The sequence below is a fragment of the Electrophorus electricus genome, chromosome 2 (genome assembly GCF_041902795.1).
Source record: "Electrophorus electricus isolate QZ-2024a chromosome 2, ASM4190279v1, whole genome shotgun sequence".
NCBI lineage: Eukaryota > Metazoa > Chordata > Actinopteri > Gymnotiformes > Gymnotidae > Electrophorus > Electrophorus electricus.
Window position 1 is genome coordinate 22,130,001 of NC_137498.1, and position 22,547 is coordinate 22,152,547.

Sequence of the window (22,547 nt, forward strand, 5' to 3'; positions counted from 1 at the left end):
ACTAGCATGTTCCTGCTACATGCCTCTCAAGTGATGTCCTGTGGTCAGGATCTGACCAGTAGTGACTGAAGTAGAAAGTGTTTATCCAGGCATGTGTGATGCAGTATGAAATGCACCTATGACATAGGTGTGCTTGTTAAAATTGTGGATCTGTGTTTTTGTTTTTTTTATTTGGGTTTGCTTGTTTTTGTTTTAAATATATCTGTTTTTGTAGCTGTATTTTGAGGATCATTAAAATTTTCATTTTTGGCTTTAATAAAAATGCCCTACTACATTTCCATTTCTGTGTCCCAGGGGAGATATCGTGTCATCCGAAGATCTGTTGGCATGGTTACGCCCATTCTGCAGTGACGACTCAAAGCCCGTGCGAGTGAGGATCGAGGTTCTGCAGATTCTAGAACATTCCTTTTGCCTCAGTGACCAGGACAACCGGCTGCTAGTGTTTTTTAGGAGCCAGGCGGTCCTCAAAGCAGGCTGGCCTAGCAGAGAGGTACAAAAGCCCGGAAGAACCCACTTCCTCACACTCAGACGCACAAAACCACATTCAGACACGTCTTGCAAACTGCATATACACTTAACACATAATGCCATGTTCACTAGCTCCCCACTAGTTTCACTAGTTCATACACTTGGAGTGCCGGCGCTAATTCGAGCTAAGTCGTCGTGACTGGGAATGCGTGTTTGTGGAAAGTTCGTATTTGTCCAGGGATTACTGGCCGCCTGCTTGTCCTTACTCTCTCTTCCCCTCACGCATGCTTCAGAGCCAGTTGTGCCGTTCAGCGGGGTGGGTGGGTGTGTGTGGGTGGCTGTGTGTCCCTCCCTCTCTCTTTCTCTTCACCCTTCTGTCTGGCTTTCGTCCCCCTGGAGAGTCCAGTACTTTTGCTGAACTTTTCGAGGAGAGAGAAAGAAGACGACATGGAGAGAGAACCTTTAATATGTCAATTCGGATCCATCTGCAGTATCATCGCTTTCTTCTGACCCTTGAGGGAGGGAGAGTGGGATGAAGTTTCTCTAAGAGCTTTGTGTATTTTCTTGGCATTAAAACTGAAGTACCCTTTAAAAAATAGACTGTTTGGTTAGATGTAGAAATGAGTTGGTAATATGAGAGTGAACTTGTAGTGCTTTGGACCACTATGTGAGCTATTCTCAAACCACTGGGTTTGTTTCATGTGACAGGCTCCATTCTCCGTTTTAACGTGTGTGTCTGTATATGTAGAGTCCATGCCCCAATGGGTCAGAGCTTTGGTGGAACGAGGGGTACTTGCACAACATTAGGCAGCTGGTTTTAATGTTATGGCTGACATGTTATGTTATAGCTCAAGACCAATAGCGCCACCTACCTGCACCCCTCCCTGCCTGGCACATGTTGTCGTCAATATTCCTGCAGTCATCCTGTTGACACAGAGTGACGCCGCACCATCACTGCCTGGTAGCGTAGCTGTCCAAAGCGCAGCTGGGAAGCAACACTCTGGAGCCACGGCGACAAGTGACTGTGACTGCAGCACTTCTAAAGTGATGCGTTCCGACACACTGATGCAGCGTGCGGTGGATCGGCAGACCAGCGTGCAGATACGTGTCTAACGATATCTATTACTCCCTCACTAGCTCCCACCATAGTGCAGCAGCCGTTATACGTGCGCGTTTGGTTGACATGCTCAACCAAGTAATTGTTTAATTTGCTGCACCTAAATAATGTAAATGACCCCCTGTTTATGCGCATACCAGCGGGTGTTTTATTGTAATTTAATTGGGTTCATTAGTCACTTCTTAAATGGAATAATGATTGCAAACTGCAGTCGTCAAGGTCTTAAAGGGACGGCTCACCTATTGCGAGAGAGTTATTTTTATTGGATTTTCAGTGGCGCATTAGAACTGCAGCATTCTACCATGAGAAGTCATTACCAGAAGACAAATTCTGCAGCAACTAGTGGTTCTTTGACTGGGGGTGTTTGGTATGTTCTGGGTGGAACTTCTTGCTGGGCCTGACTTTTGGGAAGCTGCTGCCTTGCCCAAATCTGCAAAAGTGGGTGCCAGACTCCACGCCAGCGTTGTCTTGAATCTGTGTTTCCGTGAGGCGTCTTTGCTGGGTAGCGGGGCACGTGTTAGTTTTCCATCCTTGTTTCTGCTTGTCATTTGGCCCTTTTGCAGAAGACTGTTTGCTTCATGACACTTTGCAAGGTGATCTAAAAGGAGGAAGAAATGAAAGCAGAGCAGTAATGCACAGCAATAGCAGTGCCTAAAGCTAGAAGAGTAATTAAGGGCAGATCAGAGGGGTGGGTGAGTGGGGTGGGTGGGGGTGTGTTTCACACGTACACATGGGGTGTTGGATGTGCCTATCCATCATTATTGGAGCGAGCATGTCTTCAGGTGGCCACTGCAGATGCGTATTACCCAGCATGCATTGCACTAATTGGGAGGGCTTAAGCTGAGGGAGGAGACTGGGCATTGGGCCATAGCACACAAAGTGTGTGTGTGTGTGTGTGTGTGTGTGTGTGTGTGATTTTCTGTGTCAGGAACTTTGCTTTGATGGTCTTGTGTAATATGACTAATCACACCTGTAGGCCCAGTAATGTGGCCTAGTCTTTATACTATCTGCAAGGAAGCTATTTGACCAAAGGTCACTTATCCACCTTTGACCTCCTTCAAGTTTGGGTATGCATGATTGCTCCTGGTGGAGTGTCACAGACAGCCCAAAGTAGTGCCAGACGCAGAGAGGGAAGTTCTCACCTCAGCCGAGATGAGAGCGAGCTGCTCTCTGATTTGGCAAAACAACTCCTAGCACATGCCAGTTGCACCCTGACCGAGTTCACCCTCACATTGCAACGCTTAATTCCCTTAATTATATCCATCAGCTTGATGTGTAAAATATTTACATGCAGATGCACACGTGCACACACACACACACACACACACACACACACACAGACAGACAGAGGGCCAGGCGCGCGCACACACAAACTTGCACTTTTACTCCTTTAAGGAATCCTATATAGGTGTACTGACATTAATTCTCACCGCAGTTCCAGAGGGGCTCATGTTTTCTCATCTAACGGAAATGGATTTTCCAAGCAACATCTGACTGTACAGCCGCCTGAGAACAGGGGAAAAAACTTACTCAGCTGTCTTGACACGCAGACAACATCTTAGGATGTCTGTCAAATGCAGCCCTGAACTATAGTGTTGTAGGTACAAAAATCAACTTTATATAGCTGTCGAAGAGCAAAGAGAAAACCGTAATTTAACACCTCCATCATATCCCAGAATGTGGTGCTGTTTTTTTTGGAGGATTTGCCCTGAGCCCGAGATCTTGACAAAATGCTACTGGAAGCATGCTGGGTCAGCATCTGTGATCCGATAAAAGCTCAGAGCAGCGCCCGCTGTTAGCAACCACAGAGCGCAAAACGCGGCTAAAAATCCTTGACTTGGCCAAAACATAAACTGGGGTCATCGGCCAGCTGGCCAGTCGCCTGGTTTCTTTCAGAACTACAACATGAAGCCGGGTCTGGATGATGGTGTACGAGTAGTAATTCTATCCCCAGCATCAACTATAAAACCTAATTTCTGTACCATGTGTGGTGATGCATAACTGGCATTAGGCAATCAAAATGGAAAAATGAGGGAGGCAGCCCTGGTCATGGAGAGGAGTGACCTTTGTTGGCCATAACTAAGACAACTGCTCGGACAGGCCATCTCGACACATTTGAGGGCAGCACAACAAAATCATTCCCCTTTTTTCACAAAACCTGTTGGATCCAGTAGGTCATGAGAAGACTGGATCCCATCCAAATGATTACACAGGCCCCAGTTCTTAGGTTGCTGAGGTTGCTGTAACAGTTGACCCCCACAAATAAATGCAAATAAATGCAAGTTGCTATAACAGTTGACCCCCCACAAATAAATGCAAGTAAAGATTATAAATCTGAGCTTTTCAAAATTCTCTTTTATAGGCCAAAGTGCATTAAAAATGTTTTCACCTATTGTGAAATTATATTTTATTTTGGCCAGTCAGGTCTCTGTTTGTCTGCCGTTGACATATGGGTTAATTTTAATACCTTGACGAAAACGAATTTATAACAAATCAAATTGAGGTCAATGTTTTTCTGGCATATATTTGAAGACATGCAGAGAGGACAGAAGCTTCATTTGCAGACTGGTTTGGCGACCCACCACCATGAAGTTACTTCCCCTCAGCTGCTGCAGAATGTAGAGATTTAATTCTGAAAGCCTTAGACTGCAGACTGAAATCCAGGATGAGCTCTCAGCTCGGTAACGGTCCCCCCCTAAGGGGGGATTGTACAGTAACCTACCAAACAGCAAATGCACGGATCACCAGAATGTTTTGTTCACGCGTGGTTTGTTCTGTGGGTCGGGGGACTGAGCTCAGCCGCCTCCATTGACTCCCCACTAAGGACACTGATGTAGCCAATGATCAGCACACAGTCATGAAGAACTCTACCAACAGAAGGTCAACTATCCATATTATAGCGAGGTAAAGAGGAAATCATAAATCATACACACAGCCTGGTGCGGGGCCAGCCAAGCTCATCTCAGTCTCTCACGCGCACGCACACACATTGCTGATAGTTTAAAGAGCAGCATTCAAATTGTGACATTTCTGGCACACTTGTATAGATTTCGTTGTCTTAATGTTGCTCGTTCATCTTTGCTTTCACTGCAAACAAAATGTCACACTGCCTAGACTGCCGGATCCTTATTTGGCGGGAGGGCATTTCTGCCTGGCTGGCTTGAGGATCCCCATTTGGCAACAGCCTGTGAATCTGTTGGGCTTGTAGACGTATTCATCGGAAGTGTTGCCAATGCAGTCATTGTGAATAAACAAAAAGTAAAGTGTGGGTGGGTGTGTACGTGGGGGTGGGTGGGTGAGTGTGAGTGTGTCAGTGTTGATGTTGTCATGGTCTCCTAACTTGATAATCTGAGCTCATTTGTCATTTTATGGCGCTGTCGATGTTAAAGAGGAGGGGTGTGTGTGTGTGTGTGTGTGTGTGTGTGTGTGTGTGTGTGTTTAACCAAAGACAAGCTTAATGACTGGGGCTAATGTGATCATTAAAGTAGGGACTCTGTTCACTCTGGAGCTGAGCTTCAGTATGGCCACACTTAGCAGGGTACTGTATGTCTTTATACAGATCAGGTGTGTGCGCACACATGCAACTACTCATGCCAGTTGACTGCTTGATGTCGACAATAACAGATTACTTCTAAATGCAATTATTTGATCTATTGTCCTTTGTTTGGGTGTGCATATGTATCTGTGTGCTCAGTAGTCTTTATCCAGGGGTTGTTTACCCCCAAGGAACATTTTCTTTCAGAGCTGTTCTTTTTGTTTTTTTAAATCAGTGCTGTTATCACCCTCCTGTTTTGTTTTTGTTTTTTGTATGTACAGCTATTTTGACTTCATATGTGTGTGGCTTGTGTGTGGATGTGTGTCTGAAGAAGTACTAGAATCCCTCGGTGTCGAGGCTATTTATATTACATCAACACGTGTGGCATGGTAAAAATGCATATTCATTTATTTCTTCATTTTGATGAGCCGAGTAACAAATAATGTGTGTTTGTTTGTTGGGGAGAGTGAAAAAATGGAGAGACAGAGTACGTATATATACACACACACACACACACCCTCAGTACGTCACTGTGCATTTCCTTCTGGGCCAGTGTCAGCTCTGTGTGCTGCTCTCTACTGTCCCACACTTACTCGGTCATATGCATTCTCTTACACACACGTGCTCACATCCATTCAGGCTCACACGGGCACTTTTGGTCCCTCATTTTTTCAGCCCTGAGAAAGAAACCGCCCATCATCTCCACCTCTTTCCACTCCCCTCTGCAGGTGTCCTTCCTTGTCATAACGCTGTCAGGCTTTTGAAGGTTCTTCCTTACGACAGCGAACACGAGCTCCTCACTTGAAGTCGTCCGTCATGTTCGGCCTGATATACCTGACAGCTTAACACAAAGGCGTCTGACGCCAGCAGCGCTCGGGAGGAAGCTAACAGCCCGGTGCCCTTAATCTCCCATCGTCCTCTCCGCTAACGTTAGGTGGAAAAACAAAACCGACAAAGCAGAAGAGTAGAAACAGTAGTGTGTCTGGGTGGGTGGGTTGGTGTGTCTGGGTGGGTGGGTGTGTCTTTGTGGGTGTGTATGCATGTGTGGGTGTGTTAGAAACATTTATTTTTTTGTAGTCTGGATCAAGTCTGTGGATCCTCCATCTAGTTCCATGGGGTATTTGTAGGTAGCCTACACCACTGCTGGCCTTATCACAGCTTCCCTGTCTGTCTGCTGCCTTCTGATAGGCATGCAAGTGGGCAGAAGTGTGTGTGTGTGTGTGTGTGTGTGTGTGTGTGTGTGTGTGTGTGTGTGTGTGTGTGTGTGTGTGTGTGTGTGTGTGTGTGTGTGTGTGTGTGTGTGTGTGTGTGTGTGTGTGTGTGTGTGTGTGTTTCACGTCTGTCTTGTCAGCCTGCTTGGCCCCTCTGCGTGGGATTTCCATGTTGAAATCCGTCCCGTCTCCGTGGTGATCTCTGCTGCCTGGCCCCCGAATCTCTGTGGAGCACCTCCTTAACCTTTGATTGTTCTCTTGGTCAGGCCCCGGAACACACTCACTGCGAGAGGAGGTGTTTGGTGACTCATACTTGCTTGTCCAACCCATTGTTCTTTCACTTCTGATTTGTCTGGTCAGTCCCCTTCTCTCTCTCGTGCTCTGTCTGAGTTTTTCAACTCGGTTGCCAAATATCGTAGAACTAATGATCAGTTAATTGTAATTGATGAGTATCAATCTGTTCTAATTGATCAGGGTGCTAGTAAGAGCTCCTGATTAATGTTGGTGCCGTGTGTTTAATGTTTATGGAGTTCGCAAAGTAGAAGCAACAGTGTCCCTCGTCTGATATGATTATTGCTTCATTTCATATCTCTGGTCTGTAGATCACTGTAGTAGTGTTTGGGATGAGAACAGTGTGCTGGGAGACGTGTTGGCTTCTGCTGAAAGTGCACACATACACAAAGTGGGAGCAGATAATTGGCTGTGGGGCCAGCCTGGACTTCCTGCATTTGGCTTTCTCCTGACAACAAGCTCCTCCTCCTCTGTCTACACCGGTCAACATTAATTTCTGCTGATGCAAGACATAGCCAGGCCATATCCTCCCTGTCATATTAGATCATCTCACTCACACACACATTCTCACACACACTCAGTATAGTCCCGGAGTCTAATTTTCTAGTTAAGTGGTGCATAGCCAATAAGGGTCAACAGTGATAGCCGCTCAGTGAGGGCCACTGGGTGATCAGATTGGATGGTGAAAAGGACGGAAAAAGTGAGAATTGGGATGAAAAAACATGGTGTGTGAAATAGACCAAGCGAAGTGAGACATTTTCATCTTGATCTTCTTTTGCTCTCATGGACTTTCTGGCTTCCACAGGCCTGTGCACCTGCTGATCAAACCCCGGAAACAGCTGGAGCACTGGTCTGTTCTCAACAGCCAGCAAGGGATGTGTGTGTCGTGTGCTAATGATTGCTTGTTTTTGTTTTTGTTTTGTTTTTTTTCCTCCCCCCCTCGTTGTTTGTGTTCACAGGGCCTGATCTAGACCTTCTAAGGTGTGTGTGTGTGTGTGTGTGTGTGTGAGACCTCAGACGCAGGTTTAGAATGTTTGGTGATCCATTGACACAGGCGTTGCTTGGGCCTGACAAGCCACCACTATATTGGCACCAGGTCTTGCCCATGGACCCACCACACTGTTATATCAGTGTCTTCCATCAGAAAGGGCTTTCCGTGCCTGTCTGATTCAAATGCTAGTGCTGGCAGAAAAAAAAAAAAGATGGCTCGTTTTGAGTGAAGTCAAAAAGGTTGTTTACACCTTTGACAGCTGGATTGCGTTTTAACAGTTTGATTGGTGACTGGCTAATGGCTCTTAAATTCATAGAACTCAAATGGAAATTACGCAGTGCAGATGTGTGAGTTTATGATGTGCTGTATATATTTATGGCTGGAGCAAAGGCCTGTGCATTTGAACAGTCTGAACTGTCTGTCGTTCAACATTCTGTTCATGGCTGTAAAGTGCTCTGAAGTGGCACACCTCCGCTAGCCAGGTTTCCTGAATATTCATGACCTGAACCCCTCCCCTGAGCATGTTTAATTAATGAGCTATGCGTAAGCGACTGAAACCTCGACACAAGTGAGCTTTACTATTCGAGCAGTTAAAATATTCCCCGGTCGTATGCGGGCACATCAGGCAGGACCGTGTTGGGGAATGTTTCCAGAGCTGAGCTCGCCTCTCACCTTGGCACTAGGACACCGGTGCTCGGACCAGAATGAGCTCACACCTGCTCATGGAGCACCTGCTCGTGAAGCTCTCTGCGCTCTGTATGGGAGTGCCACTTTAAAGTTTTAAGGGTGATGATCCTCTGCACCCATTGAGGAAAAAGAACGATGTGAGGCGGGAAGAGAAACTCCACCCCTTCCTGTGCGTACACCGCGTACTTCCACAGATGCTGCAGTCATGCAAAGCACTTCAAGACCTCCGAGGTCATTGCCGTCCCAACGACGAGGCAGTGCGGCGAGTGTGTGCCCCGCGTCGATCGATATGCACGATCGTGCTCTCGCCCACGGCAAGCAGGTTTAAACAGCCGCATCGTTATGCACGGGCATGGCTACCCGCCCAGGGCGTGCTCCACAAATCCGTTTGATGGCTTTGAACAGCCTGGAGGAGTTCGTGCAGGTGCTGACCTCTCTTGAAGCCATCCAGTTGATGTATGGAAAATTGGGCTTTCTTATGTAATTGAGAATACCATTTGTCCATCACCACCTCCTTATGCTTAAGGTGTGGGTGGGTGTGTGTGTGTGTGTGTGTGTGTGTGTCTGTCTCTCTCTCTCCCTCCCCCCATCCGTCCATACTCCTCCATGCATTTCCTCTCCACCACCTTTCTTTCTTAACTTCTCTCTCTCTCCACTTCTCCACTCCCTACACCTCTTATCTCCACCTCCACCACCCACTTGCTGTAGCATAACGGACAGATCGCAGAGGAAAGAGCAACTTTGTCAGTGGGTCACCAAATACTAATGGAAACTTTCTGACTCCTTCCAAAGGCCAGACGTCACACGCGCGCACACACGCCCAGGTCTGTGTTCCTCTGCTCCTCTCTCTTGTTTGGGCACGGGATAGCTGGTGGATTGGAGCTGACCCATGGGCCCCAAACACTCCAGCATTTTTTGGGACTCAACAAAAATAAATACATAAACTAAATAATACAGGGAGAGAGATATATAGACACATAATTAAGCTTACCCTTCATTCCTTAGCATCTGTTATCAGCGTGGTGGTGAAAATGGCGTGCCCACTATGACATTATCTCCAGTGTTCCGGGAGTACTTTGCCTTCCTGCTTCGGAGAAAGCGTTCCCCTGTGCTTTTCTAATCAAAGGTGTCTGGCAACCTGCTGTTGTACACATCCAGTACAAGGATCTCCCATCTCCTGCAGCTGCCATAAAGTTCAGCTTTTTATTATTCTCATTTATGAGCCATTTATTATTCAGTCTCTGTTTGCTTGCAGGTCTATTTTGTATGGTTTGCCCAGGCATTGCTCCCAGATCAGACAATGAATTGATGTGAATAATGTCATATGGTCAGATGCCAGATTCCTGATTTCTAGTCAGTTCTTTGGCTCAAGGATACGCGCACACTCTCTCACTCGCGTATTAGGCCACCCACACTCCCATGCAAAGCCCTATAGCCTATGCTGAAACCCCAGAAGTATGACCTCATTACAGCCCTGAAACGAGTTCACACACTCAAAACTCCCAAGTCCCATTTCTACTCTGAAATCCTTTACAAGGCCCTGGAAACTCCATCACAGGTGCTTACTGGTATACACACACACACACTCTGAAGTAGTTAAGTACTACTGGCAGCCTTGATTTCTCTCCCCATGTTTGGAGTGTCTCCGTTCAGGCTGATGGAGAGATTGAAGGCTTCACCATCCATCCTCCCCTCCATTCCTCATCTTCAAGCAGAGACACAAGGCGGGGTCGGGTCAGGCCCCGGGAGTTCCTCCTTTCTGTACCTCTACCTCTCTCATGCACTTAGGTTCTGTTTCTCTCTCTCTTCGTGACTGCCTGCCAGTTTGCTTTGTAGCTCAATTTGCCTCTCAGCAACATGGGATATTCGGAAACTGCATGCATCCAGGCAGTCCTAGTTTGGCTTAGTTAAGGCCGTATGATTAGCAGTCTGCCCTGGTGAGCTATACGGTATGGTTCAGACCGCTGGTGTCAAGTTCAGTCCTCCGAAAGCCTCCCTCTTTCTCATTGTCTGTCTTTATATAGAGGAAAGTGAGTGAAATGGCCATGAAGGTGGGGTTTTTTGTTTTGTTTTTTCTCAGAGGTTTTCTGATTTTCTGTTAGACACCTCTTGCTTCTAATGCAGAAACCAGACGAGATGAACACGACTACCAGCCTCTCTTCTCCCTTTGAGCTATGCCTCTCCTTCCTGTGAGCCACGCCCATCCTCTCATAAGCCACGCCCCTCTTACTGTGAGCCACGCCCCTCCTCCCCATGCAACTCACCAGTCCTCCCTGCAAGCCCCGCCCTTCTCTCAAGCAACGCTTCTCAGCACGCCTGGGAATCTCTCTCAGCAGGCCTCGAATCCGAACACACGTGAGCACGCTCGCATGTGTGCACACTGAAGGGAGCGCTTGTTGTGTATCTTTGTGTCCATCAGATGGAAAGGAGAACATGCAGGTTTCCACTTAGAGGAGGCCACAGAGTGGGTGGATGTTGTGAAGTATAGCGCACTATAGCTCCATTCAGTCTGTCTGTACGTACTCGCACACAGGACCGTGTCTCAGTGGTGTGGGTGGATTCTCTGAAGCAGAAAGAATAGCTGGTGGAGGCTTTCTTCTCCCCTGGGGCCTTTTTAAAGGCACAATGGGATGCACGATGGGGGGGTAACTTTAGCCCTCATAAAACGTGGACAAGCTCTTAATCAGCAGCGGTGCTGTCACATTCTGACCGCTAACTCCCACCTTGGCCACTTTCCCTATGCCCTCTGCCCTTGCCTTGTTCCCTCAGGACAGCCTGCCACCTCTGAGTGTGGCCAATCATAAAACAAGAGAGGAAGACGGACAGGAAGAAAAGGCGTTGAACGAAGGTTCCCTCAAGACTGTGATCATTTACATCAGCGCCGGTGATGCCTACTCACAGAATTTCTAAGATTGTGGTGATACAGGTGCTGCTGCTGCTCCTCATGTGGTGGGGGGTGGGGGAAACGAAGCCAAAACGTTTGGCCCAGTGTGTGTGCTTGGCACTCCGTCTTCATATTAATCCACGCCGGTGCTTGGGATTCGTTTCCACAGTGGAAGAAATGGCTCGGCACGTGAGGCACGCACTTAGCACGTGCGCTCGCGGTAGCGTGTCCATGGCACCCATGACATCATAGTAATTCGTGGAGAAGGAACACGATGGTCTCTAATGAAGAGCGTCAGGGCAGTTTATTAATCGATTCAGCACAGACGACGGGGGCTGAGTGGAATGTCGTTATGCTCATCCTGAGGTGTCTGCATAATTGATTTCCACGTCAGTGTGAACGAGAGGGAGAGATCCAAACTGCGGTGGCATTATGATATCCGGAAATCATCTTCCATGGTTTCCATAGGTGTCAATGTTGTGTTTTTGTTTGGCCTTACAGAGTGGGTCTCTCTCTCTTTTTGGTTTTGTTTCTTCAGCTGAAGGTAGTCCTGCTTTAACTGGCATGACCATGACCATCGCCATCAGGTATCACCTCATACCCGCGTGCTCCGTTTTCTCCACTGACTCCCTGTGGCAGCTCACATCAGATTTAAAACCCTGCTGCTCACCTACAGAGTCATAACTGGACCAGCTCTCACATGCCCATAAGCACTAATCGAATCCCATTCCGCACCACAGTGCTGTCGAGTCTCTCGTACTGCTTGACTCGAACCACCATCCTGCAAGACATTAAGAAGGCATCAAGACTATCCTCTGTCCTGGCACCAAGCTGGTGGAATGGACTTTCCCTGGCTGTCTGTACAGTTGAGTCACTGGTTGCCTTCAAATGAAGACTTAAGATGCGCCTCTTCACTGAGCCCCTAAGCACTTAAATATGCACTTAAATAAACTTTTGCTGTCTTCTTTTCCACTCTAAATACGGCTTTGCGTTGATGGTATAGTCTTAACAATGTCCTGATGAGGATGTATATAGGGTGTCAACTGTAAATGTTCAATGTTGCAAAAGCATAGAAAAGCAATTCTCTAAAAGAATTTAACCGTTACCGTCTGAAGGTAACTCGTTCACTACCCCATGATACGCGTGCATACACACACACACACACACACACACACACACACACACACACACACACACACTTAAGTATACGTGGATTTCTATTTGTTGTGGACATTTTGGTTTTTAAATGGTCACAGGTCTCAATAACTCGTACATTGCTCTGCTGTAAGGCTCTAACATGGGTGCACCTGAAACAGCCCAACCCAATTAATAAGCTGAGCACTCTCTCTCCCCCTCCCTCCCTCCCTTTGGCGTTTGAAGGCCCTTCCTTCAGTTTCGTTTCGGGGTGCCGGGGCCTGTGTCGTCCTCCCCCTCACACGACAGGAGGCCTCGGAGGTGCTCTGTTGCACTCGGCTCGCTCTGAAGGCAAATTTTAATTACTTTCTCTCCACGCCTTCGCCCCTTTGAGACGAGTGGGGTGCGGGAGAGACGTCACCGTAGGGCACGACTCACTCCTCTGTCTGCGACCCGGATCTCTGTGTGTGTGTGTGTGTGTGTGTGTGTTTGTGTGTGTGTAAGGCTGTTTAATTGCATGATTGCTCTCTACTGAGCACCGTGGTCTTGTGGCTGCATTCACCCCGCAGACAGTTAACTCGCTTTCATGTCTCAGGCGAGCAGCGGCTTCGAGTCTACTTGCTCGTGTAATCAGCCTTTTCACCCCTCTTTCCTCTCTCTTTCTTTTTATCCTTCTCTTCAGCTATCAATTAGTCCTCCTCTTGTCATCAGTTTCTAACCCACTCCTCCGTTTTTCTGTGTGTGTGTTCTGTGTTTATGCATATTTAATGAGTCATAACTGGAGATTGTCCAGCATGTAATTCATCAGCATTTTTAAAATTCAGCTGGCTCATGTACTTGCGCTTTCCTCCTCTCTTTCAGTGTGAAACGGAGGATATTGAAGATGAGGACAAGCGCCACTCCCTCTTCCTCGAGCTGCTGGGTGCTAGTCGAAAGTGGGAGGAGTTTCAGCATCTCATGCTCCTCCTACAGGCGTGGCCTCCAGTCACAGACAAGAACAGGTCATGTTTGTAATCGGTCACTCCTTCACACGTGCTAGTCTTATATCAACACTTTTTTTTTTTTTATTTCCTGAGTTTTATTTTTTCCAATAACCATTTTTGGTCCTTTTAAACCTTCCTCACTACTCAGGCCGGAGGAAATGGTGCTGTAATAAATGACCACCTAAGGGAAAGGGCAGGGAGTGGAACAACAATCCGCTAAGGTGGTGCTTTTGAGCATGTGCGGGTTAGTTTTCTACCTAACCAAAGTGTGAATGCTCCATTCCTCAGAACCAAGGCCCGGGTCCAAAAGCAGCTGGTCCTGGCCTCTGTTTTTGTTTTTTGTTTTTGTTTTTCTCACTGTCATTTTACAGTACAGCCTCCCAGTCGCGCTCACTTTTTTTTCCCTTCCGTAAATAGTTGTCAGCAAAGGCGCCTGAGCGCCAGTCTGCTGCTGGATCGCGCGAGAGCATTTGGCACAATCGCTGGGCCTGATGAAGCTAAATTGTTCCGTACGACGCGTCAAAGGCTTTTCCAGATTAAAGTGGAAGCTGAATGGAATGCTGATGTCTCGGGGGCGAGGGAGGGTGCTAAACCAGGCACGTGCGTGCGTGTGTGTGTGAAATCATAAGCATGCTGATTAGGCATTGTGTCATGCCCAGAAGCTGCAGGGATTTCAGTTTCACTGCTTTGTGAAGCATGTAGGAGTTGATGGTGAATGGTGCAAGAATTGCACTCTGGGGTTTTTTGTTTTGTTTTTTTTTGTTTGTTTTTTTTCTCTCATTAGTGACAACATACTTTAATAAATGCACCAAGTCCATAAATGGTCCGACGAGGGGGCGGACCTCACTGTTAGCCCCACGTTTGTTGCAGACACAATAAATCTTGACTGATTGCTGGAGGAAACTAACCATCTTGAGATGAAACACCACACACCCTTTTCCTGCAGACTGGAGGGCCGTTCCCACACACACACACTTGTTTCGGAAGTGGAAGTGTGAGCCAAAAGAGCCTATAAGGCCTACTCATTCCTCTAACCGCGCTGCTATAACTGCGGCTGTCCAGGTGGGAGAGTGCATTCAGAAAGCTCTGCACCCGATGGGCTGGAGGCAGAGGAGATCCAACCAGTGGGCAGGCGGTGAATGGGTTTGAGCTCACAGAGCATTGCTCATCCTCCTGTAATAGAGCCCTGCTCCGTGCGGAAACTGTGCGTGTTGGGTACTAATCATGCTCTGATGTAGCCACCCCAGGTTAAACGACGATGCAGTGTGAGGGCTATAAAGCCCACGCCTGCTAATGCCAACTGTTGGCACATTATGGATATTGTGTGTGGGTGCTGACATGTGCGGCATGCAAGGGGTGCAATTTTGTGTGTGTGTGTGCGCGCATCCTTGAATTGCTATCTTTGATGTTTATTAAAGGAGTGTTTATTAGCATTTTGTATGAGTGAGCTCCAGTGTACTACCAGCACTTGCCGGGTTAACAGCTGCCTGACTCAACACATGATGAGACATGTAGAGTTTACACACGCGCACGCACACACACACACACACACACACACACACACACACACACACACACACACACACACACACACACACACACACACACACACACTTCCTATGAAGCAGGACGAATGAACAGTCCAAGCTGTGGCACATCACGGAGAATCCCAGAGTAAGGCAGAGAATATTGAGCTTCCTCTTTTACATTAACATTAATCCGGACAGCGCAGAGGTGTGTGTGTGTGTGTGTGTGTGTGTGTGTGTGTGCTCTAGAGATATTCTGTCTAAAGTTTAGCAGTTAGCCTCTGATGTCTGCTTTCTCTGGGTCAACCTGAATGCTGACTCCAACCTGAGTGTTGACATGGAGTTAGCTTCTCGCGCATCGGGCTAAAGTCCAAGTTTAGCGCTCGCGTCTCAAAGCTCTTCTCCGTCTTCTCAGATGTACATCACAGATATCCATATCTGGCAGGGCAGTGCAGTGGGAGATGAGTTGGAGCCTCGCTCCTATGTGACATTTTACAGCTTTTTAGGTTAGCAGCTAAGCCAAGTGCTTTGGAGACATGTTTTGGTCTGAAAGAGAGTAGAGCAGAGCGACACCTGAGCCTGCCACATTGCTGCCTTCCTGGGGATAGCCATGCATGAGCTGGATTCTGGGACTTAATTCCACAAAATACCTAGTGAACTAGCTCAAGTTCAGAGTTTTATCCAATCTGCATGGCAAAATGGAAAAAAGATGGATAAATCGTGTAAGATCTGGAGCAACTTTGGAGTTAAGAGCCAAGCCTAGAGATACACAGACCTTCCAGAGGCTGCCGGCCTTGGGGACCCAGGGCAGATCGAACCCTCCGATTTATTCATCTCCCAGATCACCAGTGACTCCCAGGTGCGGGGAATTCAGACAGGGGCCAGGCCCGTAATTCTCAGACCATACAGTGCACTCCGTTTGTTTGTTTGGGGGATTATTTTTAATTATTTATTTATTTTATGTCCAAGATACTACAACCTTTTAACGCATTCATATTATATAACATCAAAACATCTCACCACTTCCCCAAATGTCCTTCCATCTCAACAGGACATTGCTATAAGTACAGATGCTACACTATAAAAGTATTTCACCCATATGTGTATATACTTCTAAGTACATATACATATACATAAAAAATAAATAAGTCTAGTCTGTTCATTCTGAAAATGTCAGGGTATTGACCCACCATTTTGTTTCTTTCAAAAATGTCCAAAAAAGTGTTATTGTTTGTGATCCTTTCCAAAATTAAACAAGATGCTAACTCTTTTAGCCAAGCTTGCACTGAGCTTGAGCTCCTATATCGCCATTGTAGACTAATTAGGCCTTTTGTGTGAATTAGACATGGATCTGCCAGTGCTCCGTCTTGTTTCTTAAGGGATAGTGTCCTAGGAATAGTGTTCTATGGAAAGACTTTTGGAGCAAATTCCAGTTATTTGATTCCAAAAGTCCTGTATCCCTGCACATCTCCAGGAGCAATGAAATGGGGTCCCCTTTTTTTTTTCACACATTTATCTGGAATGTCTGAATTCATTTTGTTCAATGTCTCGGGTGGACAGCCAATTCTCAATATACCCAGTTAAACTGGCTCAGTCTGAAACATGTTTATAGACATTCTGTGAGCATATGAGCAACAGTAGTTCCATTTGACTTGTGTAATCACACTGTGTAAAACGCGTCACCAAGCAGTTCTGTGAGAATCTGTGGTTACTCTAATCTTGCAGGCCAGTTGGTTGTATAAATGTGATTTTTGGGCTTTGGAGTCATTTGTTGTGTGTTAAAGATGCTAGATGATGAGTGGGTCTTGGAGTCTATAAAGCGCTGTACTTGCAAATATTTTCAAAAATGAGTTTGTGGAATATTAAAGATTCTGTTAATTTCTTCAAATGACATTATCGTATTTCATTGTAAATTTCAGCCAATTTGTGTACCACTCATCAGCCTGAAGCCTACACCAGCTTTACTGGGGGATGGGGGTTCCCATATAGAGGGGAGAGTTGAGACAGCGCTTGCTTGAAGCTACGTGAGCCTCATGCCAAAATGCTGTGGTGTTGTTGTTGGTTTATAGGGCCCTGTCATGGAAAACTGAAGTTTCAAAATGTACCATTCACCTCCCCAGTCCATAAAGTCTATATATGCAGCCTAAACCACTAAAACAGCCTGTTTTTTAAATCGTTTCTCTGATGTCACAAGACCAAACTCATGTACATATGTCTGCCCATTTAGCCCAGTTTAACCTCACCCAAATTACATTGCACTTCTCAGGCATGTATCAACTTTGACTGCTTCTTGAATTAGAGACAATACATGGCAACCAATCAGAAAAGAGCTCATTCATGTTATAGCCATCTATAGCCAAGGTACAGTAACAGAAACAGCCCATTCAATTCTGAGAGATAGAGGTGTTGGAAAATGGTCATGTAAAAGTTAATTCTGACTGGAATATAAAACCACATGAACATTGCAAGTGGTTGTCAAGGAAAAAAAAAATTAAAAGAAAAGAAAAATGTAGGAAACGGGCCCTTTTAGTGTTTTTAGGTGAATGAGTATAGACACAAAGTTGGATCTCGCTTCCCTACAAGTTTCAGTCCGAACCCATGGGACACAAGATGGGGAGAACCAAAGCCATACACTGCACCAAGTTGAGAGAGCTGTTAAACATCGAAACCTTTCGCGCTTGAAGGTTGTTACGAGTGGGTGTTTGTGGTCATGCATGCATGAGAGAGCTCACACATCCAGGGCATTAAAACATGGAGTTATCAGATTAGCACCATGGCGGGAGCAGGATTAATAATAAACAACGATCATTATACTGGGATTTATGCTTGGTGTGCATCAGCTTTCTAAATCACGTCAAATGCAAGATCTGAACATGGGACACTTGGAAGATTCTTATATATGCATGCACATGCCCACTCACGTGTGTTCTTTCCCTACACAGGCAAGCGTCCGAGCAGAACCCATGGGTGTGTGTGACACGCGGCCTGCTCACACACTGCTCTGGCAGCGCGGAGGTCAACATGGGTGACGAGGTGCTGTCCATGTGCCGCACACTCTATCCTACCAGGCACAAGCTCAACACACAGGTTCGTGCGTGCATGCGCGTGTCACTGTAGTGTGTCCCAGTGCACTGAGAGGATGTGTTAACCTGGCTCAGCTGTAATGAAAAGCACTGGTGCTGACCACTAGTGGCAAGCTGAGTGAGATCCATATTTTGCTGCCTTGGATCTCTAGACTGTGAATAGAATATTTTGCATTAACAGGCACACATTGGAATAAGGCATCCTCTTTCTCTCTCTTTTTTTTTTTTTCTCTTGTTTCTTCACTTTTTCTTTTAGCCTTTCTTTCTTTCTCACTCTCAATTTCAGTTTCATGGATTTTGTGGTTTGACTGTCATGTGAGATTTAATGATTGCATTTTAAATGCAGTAGTAGTAATAATAATAATAATAATGATGATGACGATAAATCCTGAAAAAAAATCTCTCACTCTCTCAGTGTATTGGCCACATCTCCTCTCTGCTGTTAAATGGCAGCTTCAGGCTCGCTGGCCTGAAGCTGATGGCTGAGAGTGGAGACGAACACCTGCTAAAGCTGACCCTGGATCAAATCCGAGGCCTGTCCACAGTAAGTTCTCACTCGCATACCTTCCCTGCCACTGATCACAGGCCAGATTATTCACGTTTTAGTCCATGAGAGCGGCCGTATGAGTCTACTTTGTGTGATGCTACTGGTCAACTACAAATTATTTTAAAAGCAGGGCTCAGATGGCGGTCAGAAGTAAACTTCAATTCCCACTCTTTGGCTCACTGAACGCAGGTCAGATTAAAGCCAGTAGAAGCTGTCCATAATTTAACCCGGCCTGTGTGCAAAGCCTGGTCATGTAATGCTGGAATAACAGGGCTCTTAATCCCAACACATTACCTGACAAATACTTTTAATGCAGTGCTGACAAAATGTGACGCCATAGGGCGGCATCGTGAATTGAGCTCTGATCAAAGTTTTTCTTCTGAGATGGGGATAATGGCAACACTGGATTTTCAGTTTTCCATGGGTATGGGGGCAAAATTAAAAAAAATACTCCTTCCTTCACATTGCCTAGCAACAGTTGTGATTGGCTGAAAGGCTCGTCAACCATTTTAACATCCCGTGTCATCGGTTACTAAACAGAGTGCAGATTGTTCATCAGAAAAGTGACTACATTTTGAAAAGAATAAAGCGATTGTGTTGTGTTGACTGGCAGTCTAGTACTGTGTTCACTCAATAGTGTTGACTTTTAGCAGCTCATATACTGGGACCTTGGTATGTGTTTAATTCTGATGGGAGCAGTGCTGATGTTAAAAACTACATATTCATGTATTTTGCTGAAATAATGAGAAATTTCTAATGCGCATCTTGCTAAGGAAAAGGTCTACTGAAATAAGAAATAAATTGTAAAGACAAATATTGGTTTTTGAAATGAAGTATAATCTTTTTGTATCCTGCTGTCTTAAAGGTAAACATAGTATTATAATTCTAATGGTTCTAACAACAAATGTAAAACAATTATGTATATGATGAAAAAATAAGAAAAAATATTTGTGCAGTAGGAAACACTGTTAAAGCACACTGGGTTAGGGAGAGCTGGTGGGATCCAGGGGTGGGTGGATTGGGGATGGTGTTAGGGATGCGAGGGGTGGGTTAGGTTGTTAGCAGTGTTGGGGATGGCTGGGTTGGGACAGGATTTCATCCCAGTATATCTTAACTGTGTGTGGCGAGTTAGCAGAAAAAGCCCAATTCATCCAGAACAACAAACACCCACATGTTCCTGATTCCAGTGATTTAATGATGTCTCACTATTCGAGCTGCCTCTCAGAAATCTCCGTGTTGCTGCATTTGTAATACCAGCTAAAATGGTGCAATACGTTCAATATATCCTTACTTGTGAGCAGCTCTCAGACAAGTGTCAGGCTGTGATATTTACTGTAGGCCTTGTATCAAGAGTCATAAACATTACTGAATAATTCATGTTAAACATCTTAATTCTCCGCCATTTCATCGGACCCATAAGCCAAAAGCTGTAGCCTATAATCAAGCTGTGGCCAAGATCTGTGCAAAAGCATGCCTTAGCTACACCACAGAAGTCCACCCTTATTCTGTTTGAACCACAGCGTGTGACTGTTCTTGCGGTTGGCTTCGGCCTAATCAAAAATAATCACCTACGCTGCAGTTGTTTTTCTCATCCGTTACATCATAATAGACACATTATTGCCACACGATTGGTTACTTGACATTCCCGATGGCAAGATCAGCCGCGCTGTGTGCCGCATCATGCTTTCCCCCGAGCGTCTGTTGTGCACCAGTCCGGGACTGCTTGTAATGAATCTGTGTGTCTTTATTTTGTTTTGGTTTTATATTTTTCTTTAATGTGTGCCTTGCCCTCTGAAATATAAATAAATGTGCTACATTCTCACCCTCTGATTAAAATGATTTTTCGTCACAATTTTTAATTAAAGCCAAAATTGACAACACCTCAGTGATTATAGAGGTTATTATGTCATTCTGTTACACCGACTCAGCCACAGAACGAGATTGCAGTCCAATATGATTCAGCAGGGGACTTTTTTTAAGTTGTTTATTTCAATGTGTCATATAATCAAATGGTCATGTGTAACGTTCATTCAGCGATGTTAGAAGTGCCTGGTTTAATAGGAAGGAGGGGACGGAGCCCTTAAATGCTCACAGTGGGAACTGGCTTTGGGCAGTCAAATTCAGGTTGTAGCGAGCAAGTCTTTAGAAAGGCTTGGACAGTGAGCATGGTGTTGAAGCGTAGGCTGTGCAGGGTACAGGAATGTACAATTTAGCGGAGCACTTCTCGGGCTCGGACGTGAGGTGAGAGGCGAAGATGATGGGGAGACAGTCAGAAACACTATCCTTTGCAAGTGTGTGTGTGTGTGTGTCTCTCTCTCTCTCTCTCTCTCTCTCTCTCTCTCTCTCTCTCTCTCTCTTGGGTGCATTTGTGTGAAAACAGCAAGCAACCCTTTTCTATACTTATCTGCACAGGAAATGGAGTTGCATGAAGAGGTCTCTAGTGAACGGGCGAAATGGTATTGGACACAATGTAGACCGGCAGTTAATTCTTAGCCCGGCAGTATACTTTTTTGACATTTTCAGTACATGGGCATACGGGCGCAGGAGGTACAGCCACACACCACGTGTCTCCACTCTTATGCGCCACTCTGCAGAATCTCGTAAAACCGAGTCAGTGCGTCTATTCATACGCAGACGTTATCCAGCCACTACGATACGTTGCCAGTCCAAAGACCTGTATTATCGTCCCATTATTTCAGCTTTCTTTTTTTTTTCTGGAATGCATGCCTTATGCTGCTGTCGGCAATAAATGTGTCCGTTTTTTGAGGCATATATTGATGCAAGTTGTTAAAGATTTAGGCGTAACCCCAGGCAATTGGTAACAAAACCAGAGTAATAGGCAGGTAATGGGGGTCAAACAAAAGAGCTTAGAGTTGTTTTGCTCTGGTGAAATATGACCTTCCAACAGTGCTGGGCTGCTGCCATTTTTCCCAGTATCCATGCCATCTGTGCCAGACCAAGAATGGCTTGTGGTTCTGGACTGTGGAGCATAGTCCAAGCACAGGCCTGTGTTCCCTACACAGATGCCAGTGGGAGAGGCACATGCACCCAAAGTTGGTCGCTCCAGCCCTCTGACACCTCTGAAAAAAGCACTGGAAATTTGACTGTTGAAAAGGATTTTCCATGTTTTCAGATAGCCGAGCTCAAGGGACATCACGGTGTATAAACTGCGGAGAGACAGATGGGTTAACATTAGCCGCTATGGGCAACAAATCTCAAACAAAACGCATCTTAAATGCCAGATTTTAGGAGAGCAGCTGTATGATTAAAGAACCCCTCACCTATTTTTTCTCCCTCTGTGTGTGTGTGTGTGTGTGTGTGTGTTTGTGTTTGTGTTTGTTTCACACTCAGCTCTTCCATTTTGTCATTTCCCCGCTGGCCAGCTGTGTCCATGTAACATGTATTTGGTATGGATTTTATGTAAGGGTTTTTTTATTTTATTTTTATTTTTATATATATATATATATATATATATATATATATATATATGCACGCACACACACACACACACCTATGCACATCCCTCTCTGCTGCAGTCATAAATGTTAACAGAACCCTGGGGGCAGAGCCCATCTTGAAAGCTGGCCAATCGGAATGGGGAGGGGTTGTGGGGTGGGGTGAAAGAGCTTTATGATTTAAATGATAAAACACCACATGCATCATTTATGAGGCACCAAGCACCCTTGGCCATTCTAGTTAAGCCCTGTGCTGGAAACCAGCCACTGCCTTACAGGGTGAGGAAGGACCAGAGTGATACATTTTTAATGGTTCTTTCCTGTGTTCCAAACACACACACACACACACACACACACACACATCAGCAGATATTAGTGAACATTAAATGGATTTGTAAATAGACTGCTTTAACGAGACCAGCTGTTTTGTGAATGTGTGATACATGCCTGTTTACATGCATGAAAGAGAATATACATACTCAAATGTGTAGGCCCAGCCACTACACAGTGCTTTGAGACCCAGTGACATCCACACTTAACAGCTATTTTCATGTTCGTTGATACATGCATGCTTTTTTGTGAGAGGCATGACAACACAAGTGCTTTGCCTCTTTGCTATGGACCGATGTCATTTT

At 45.8% G+C, this 22,547-nt stretch overlaps 1 protein-coding gene across 4 annotated transcripts in view; it reads left to right on the top strand.

The window, feature by feature from the left end:
• The window catches only part of nbas (NBAS subunit of NRZ tethering complex), a 120,087-nt gene that overhangs the window by 91,753 nt on the left and 5,787 nt on the right, over positions 1-22,547 (top strand). For all 4 annotated transcript variants that reach the window (XM_035528768.2, XM_035528767.2, XM_035528769.2 and 1 more), the window contains 4 exons: positions 295-490; positions 13,180-13,319; positions 17,770-17,914; positions 18,326-18,454. In XM_035528768.2, the coding sequence (XP_035384661.2) occupies positions 295-490; positions 13,180-13,319; positions 17,770-17,914; positions 18,326-18,454 (610 nt within the window). The remainder of the gene's footprint in view (positions 1-294; positions 491-13,179; positions 13,320-17,769; positions 17,915-18,325; positions 18,455-22,547) is intronic.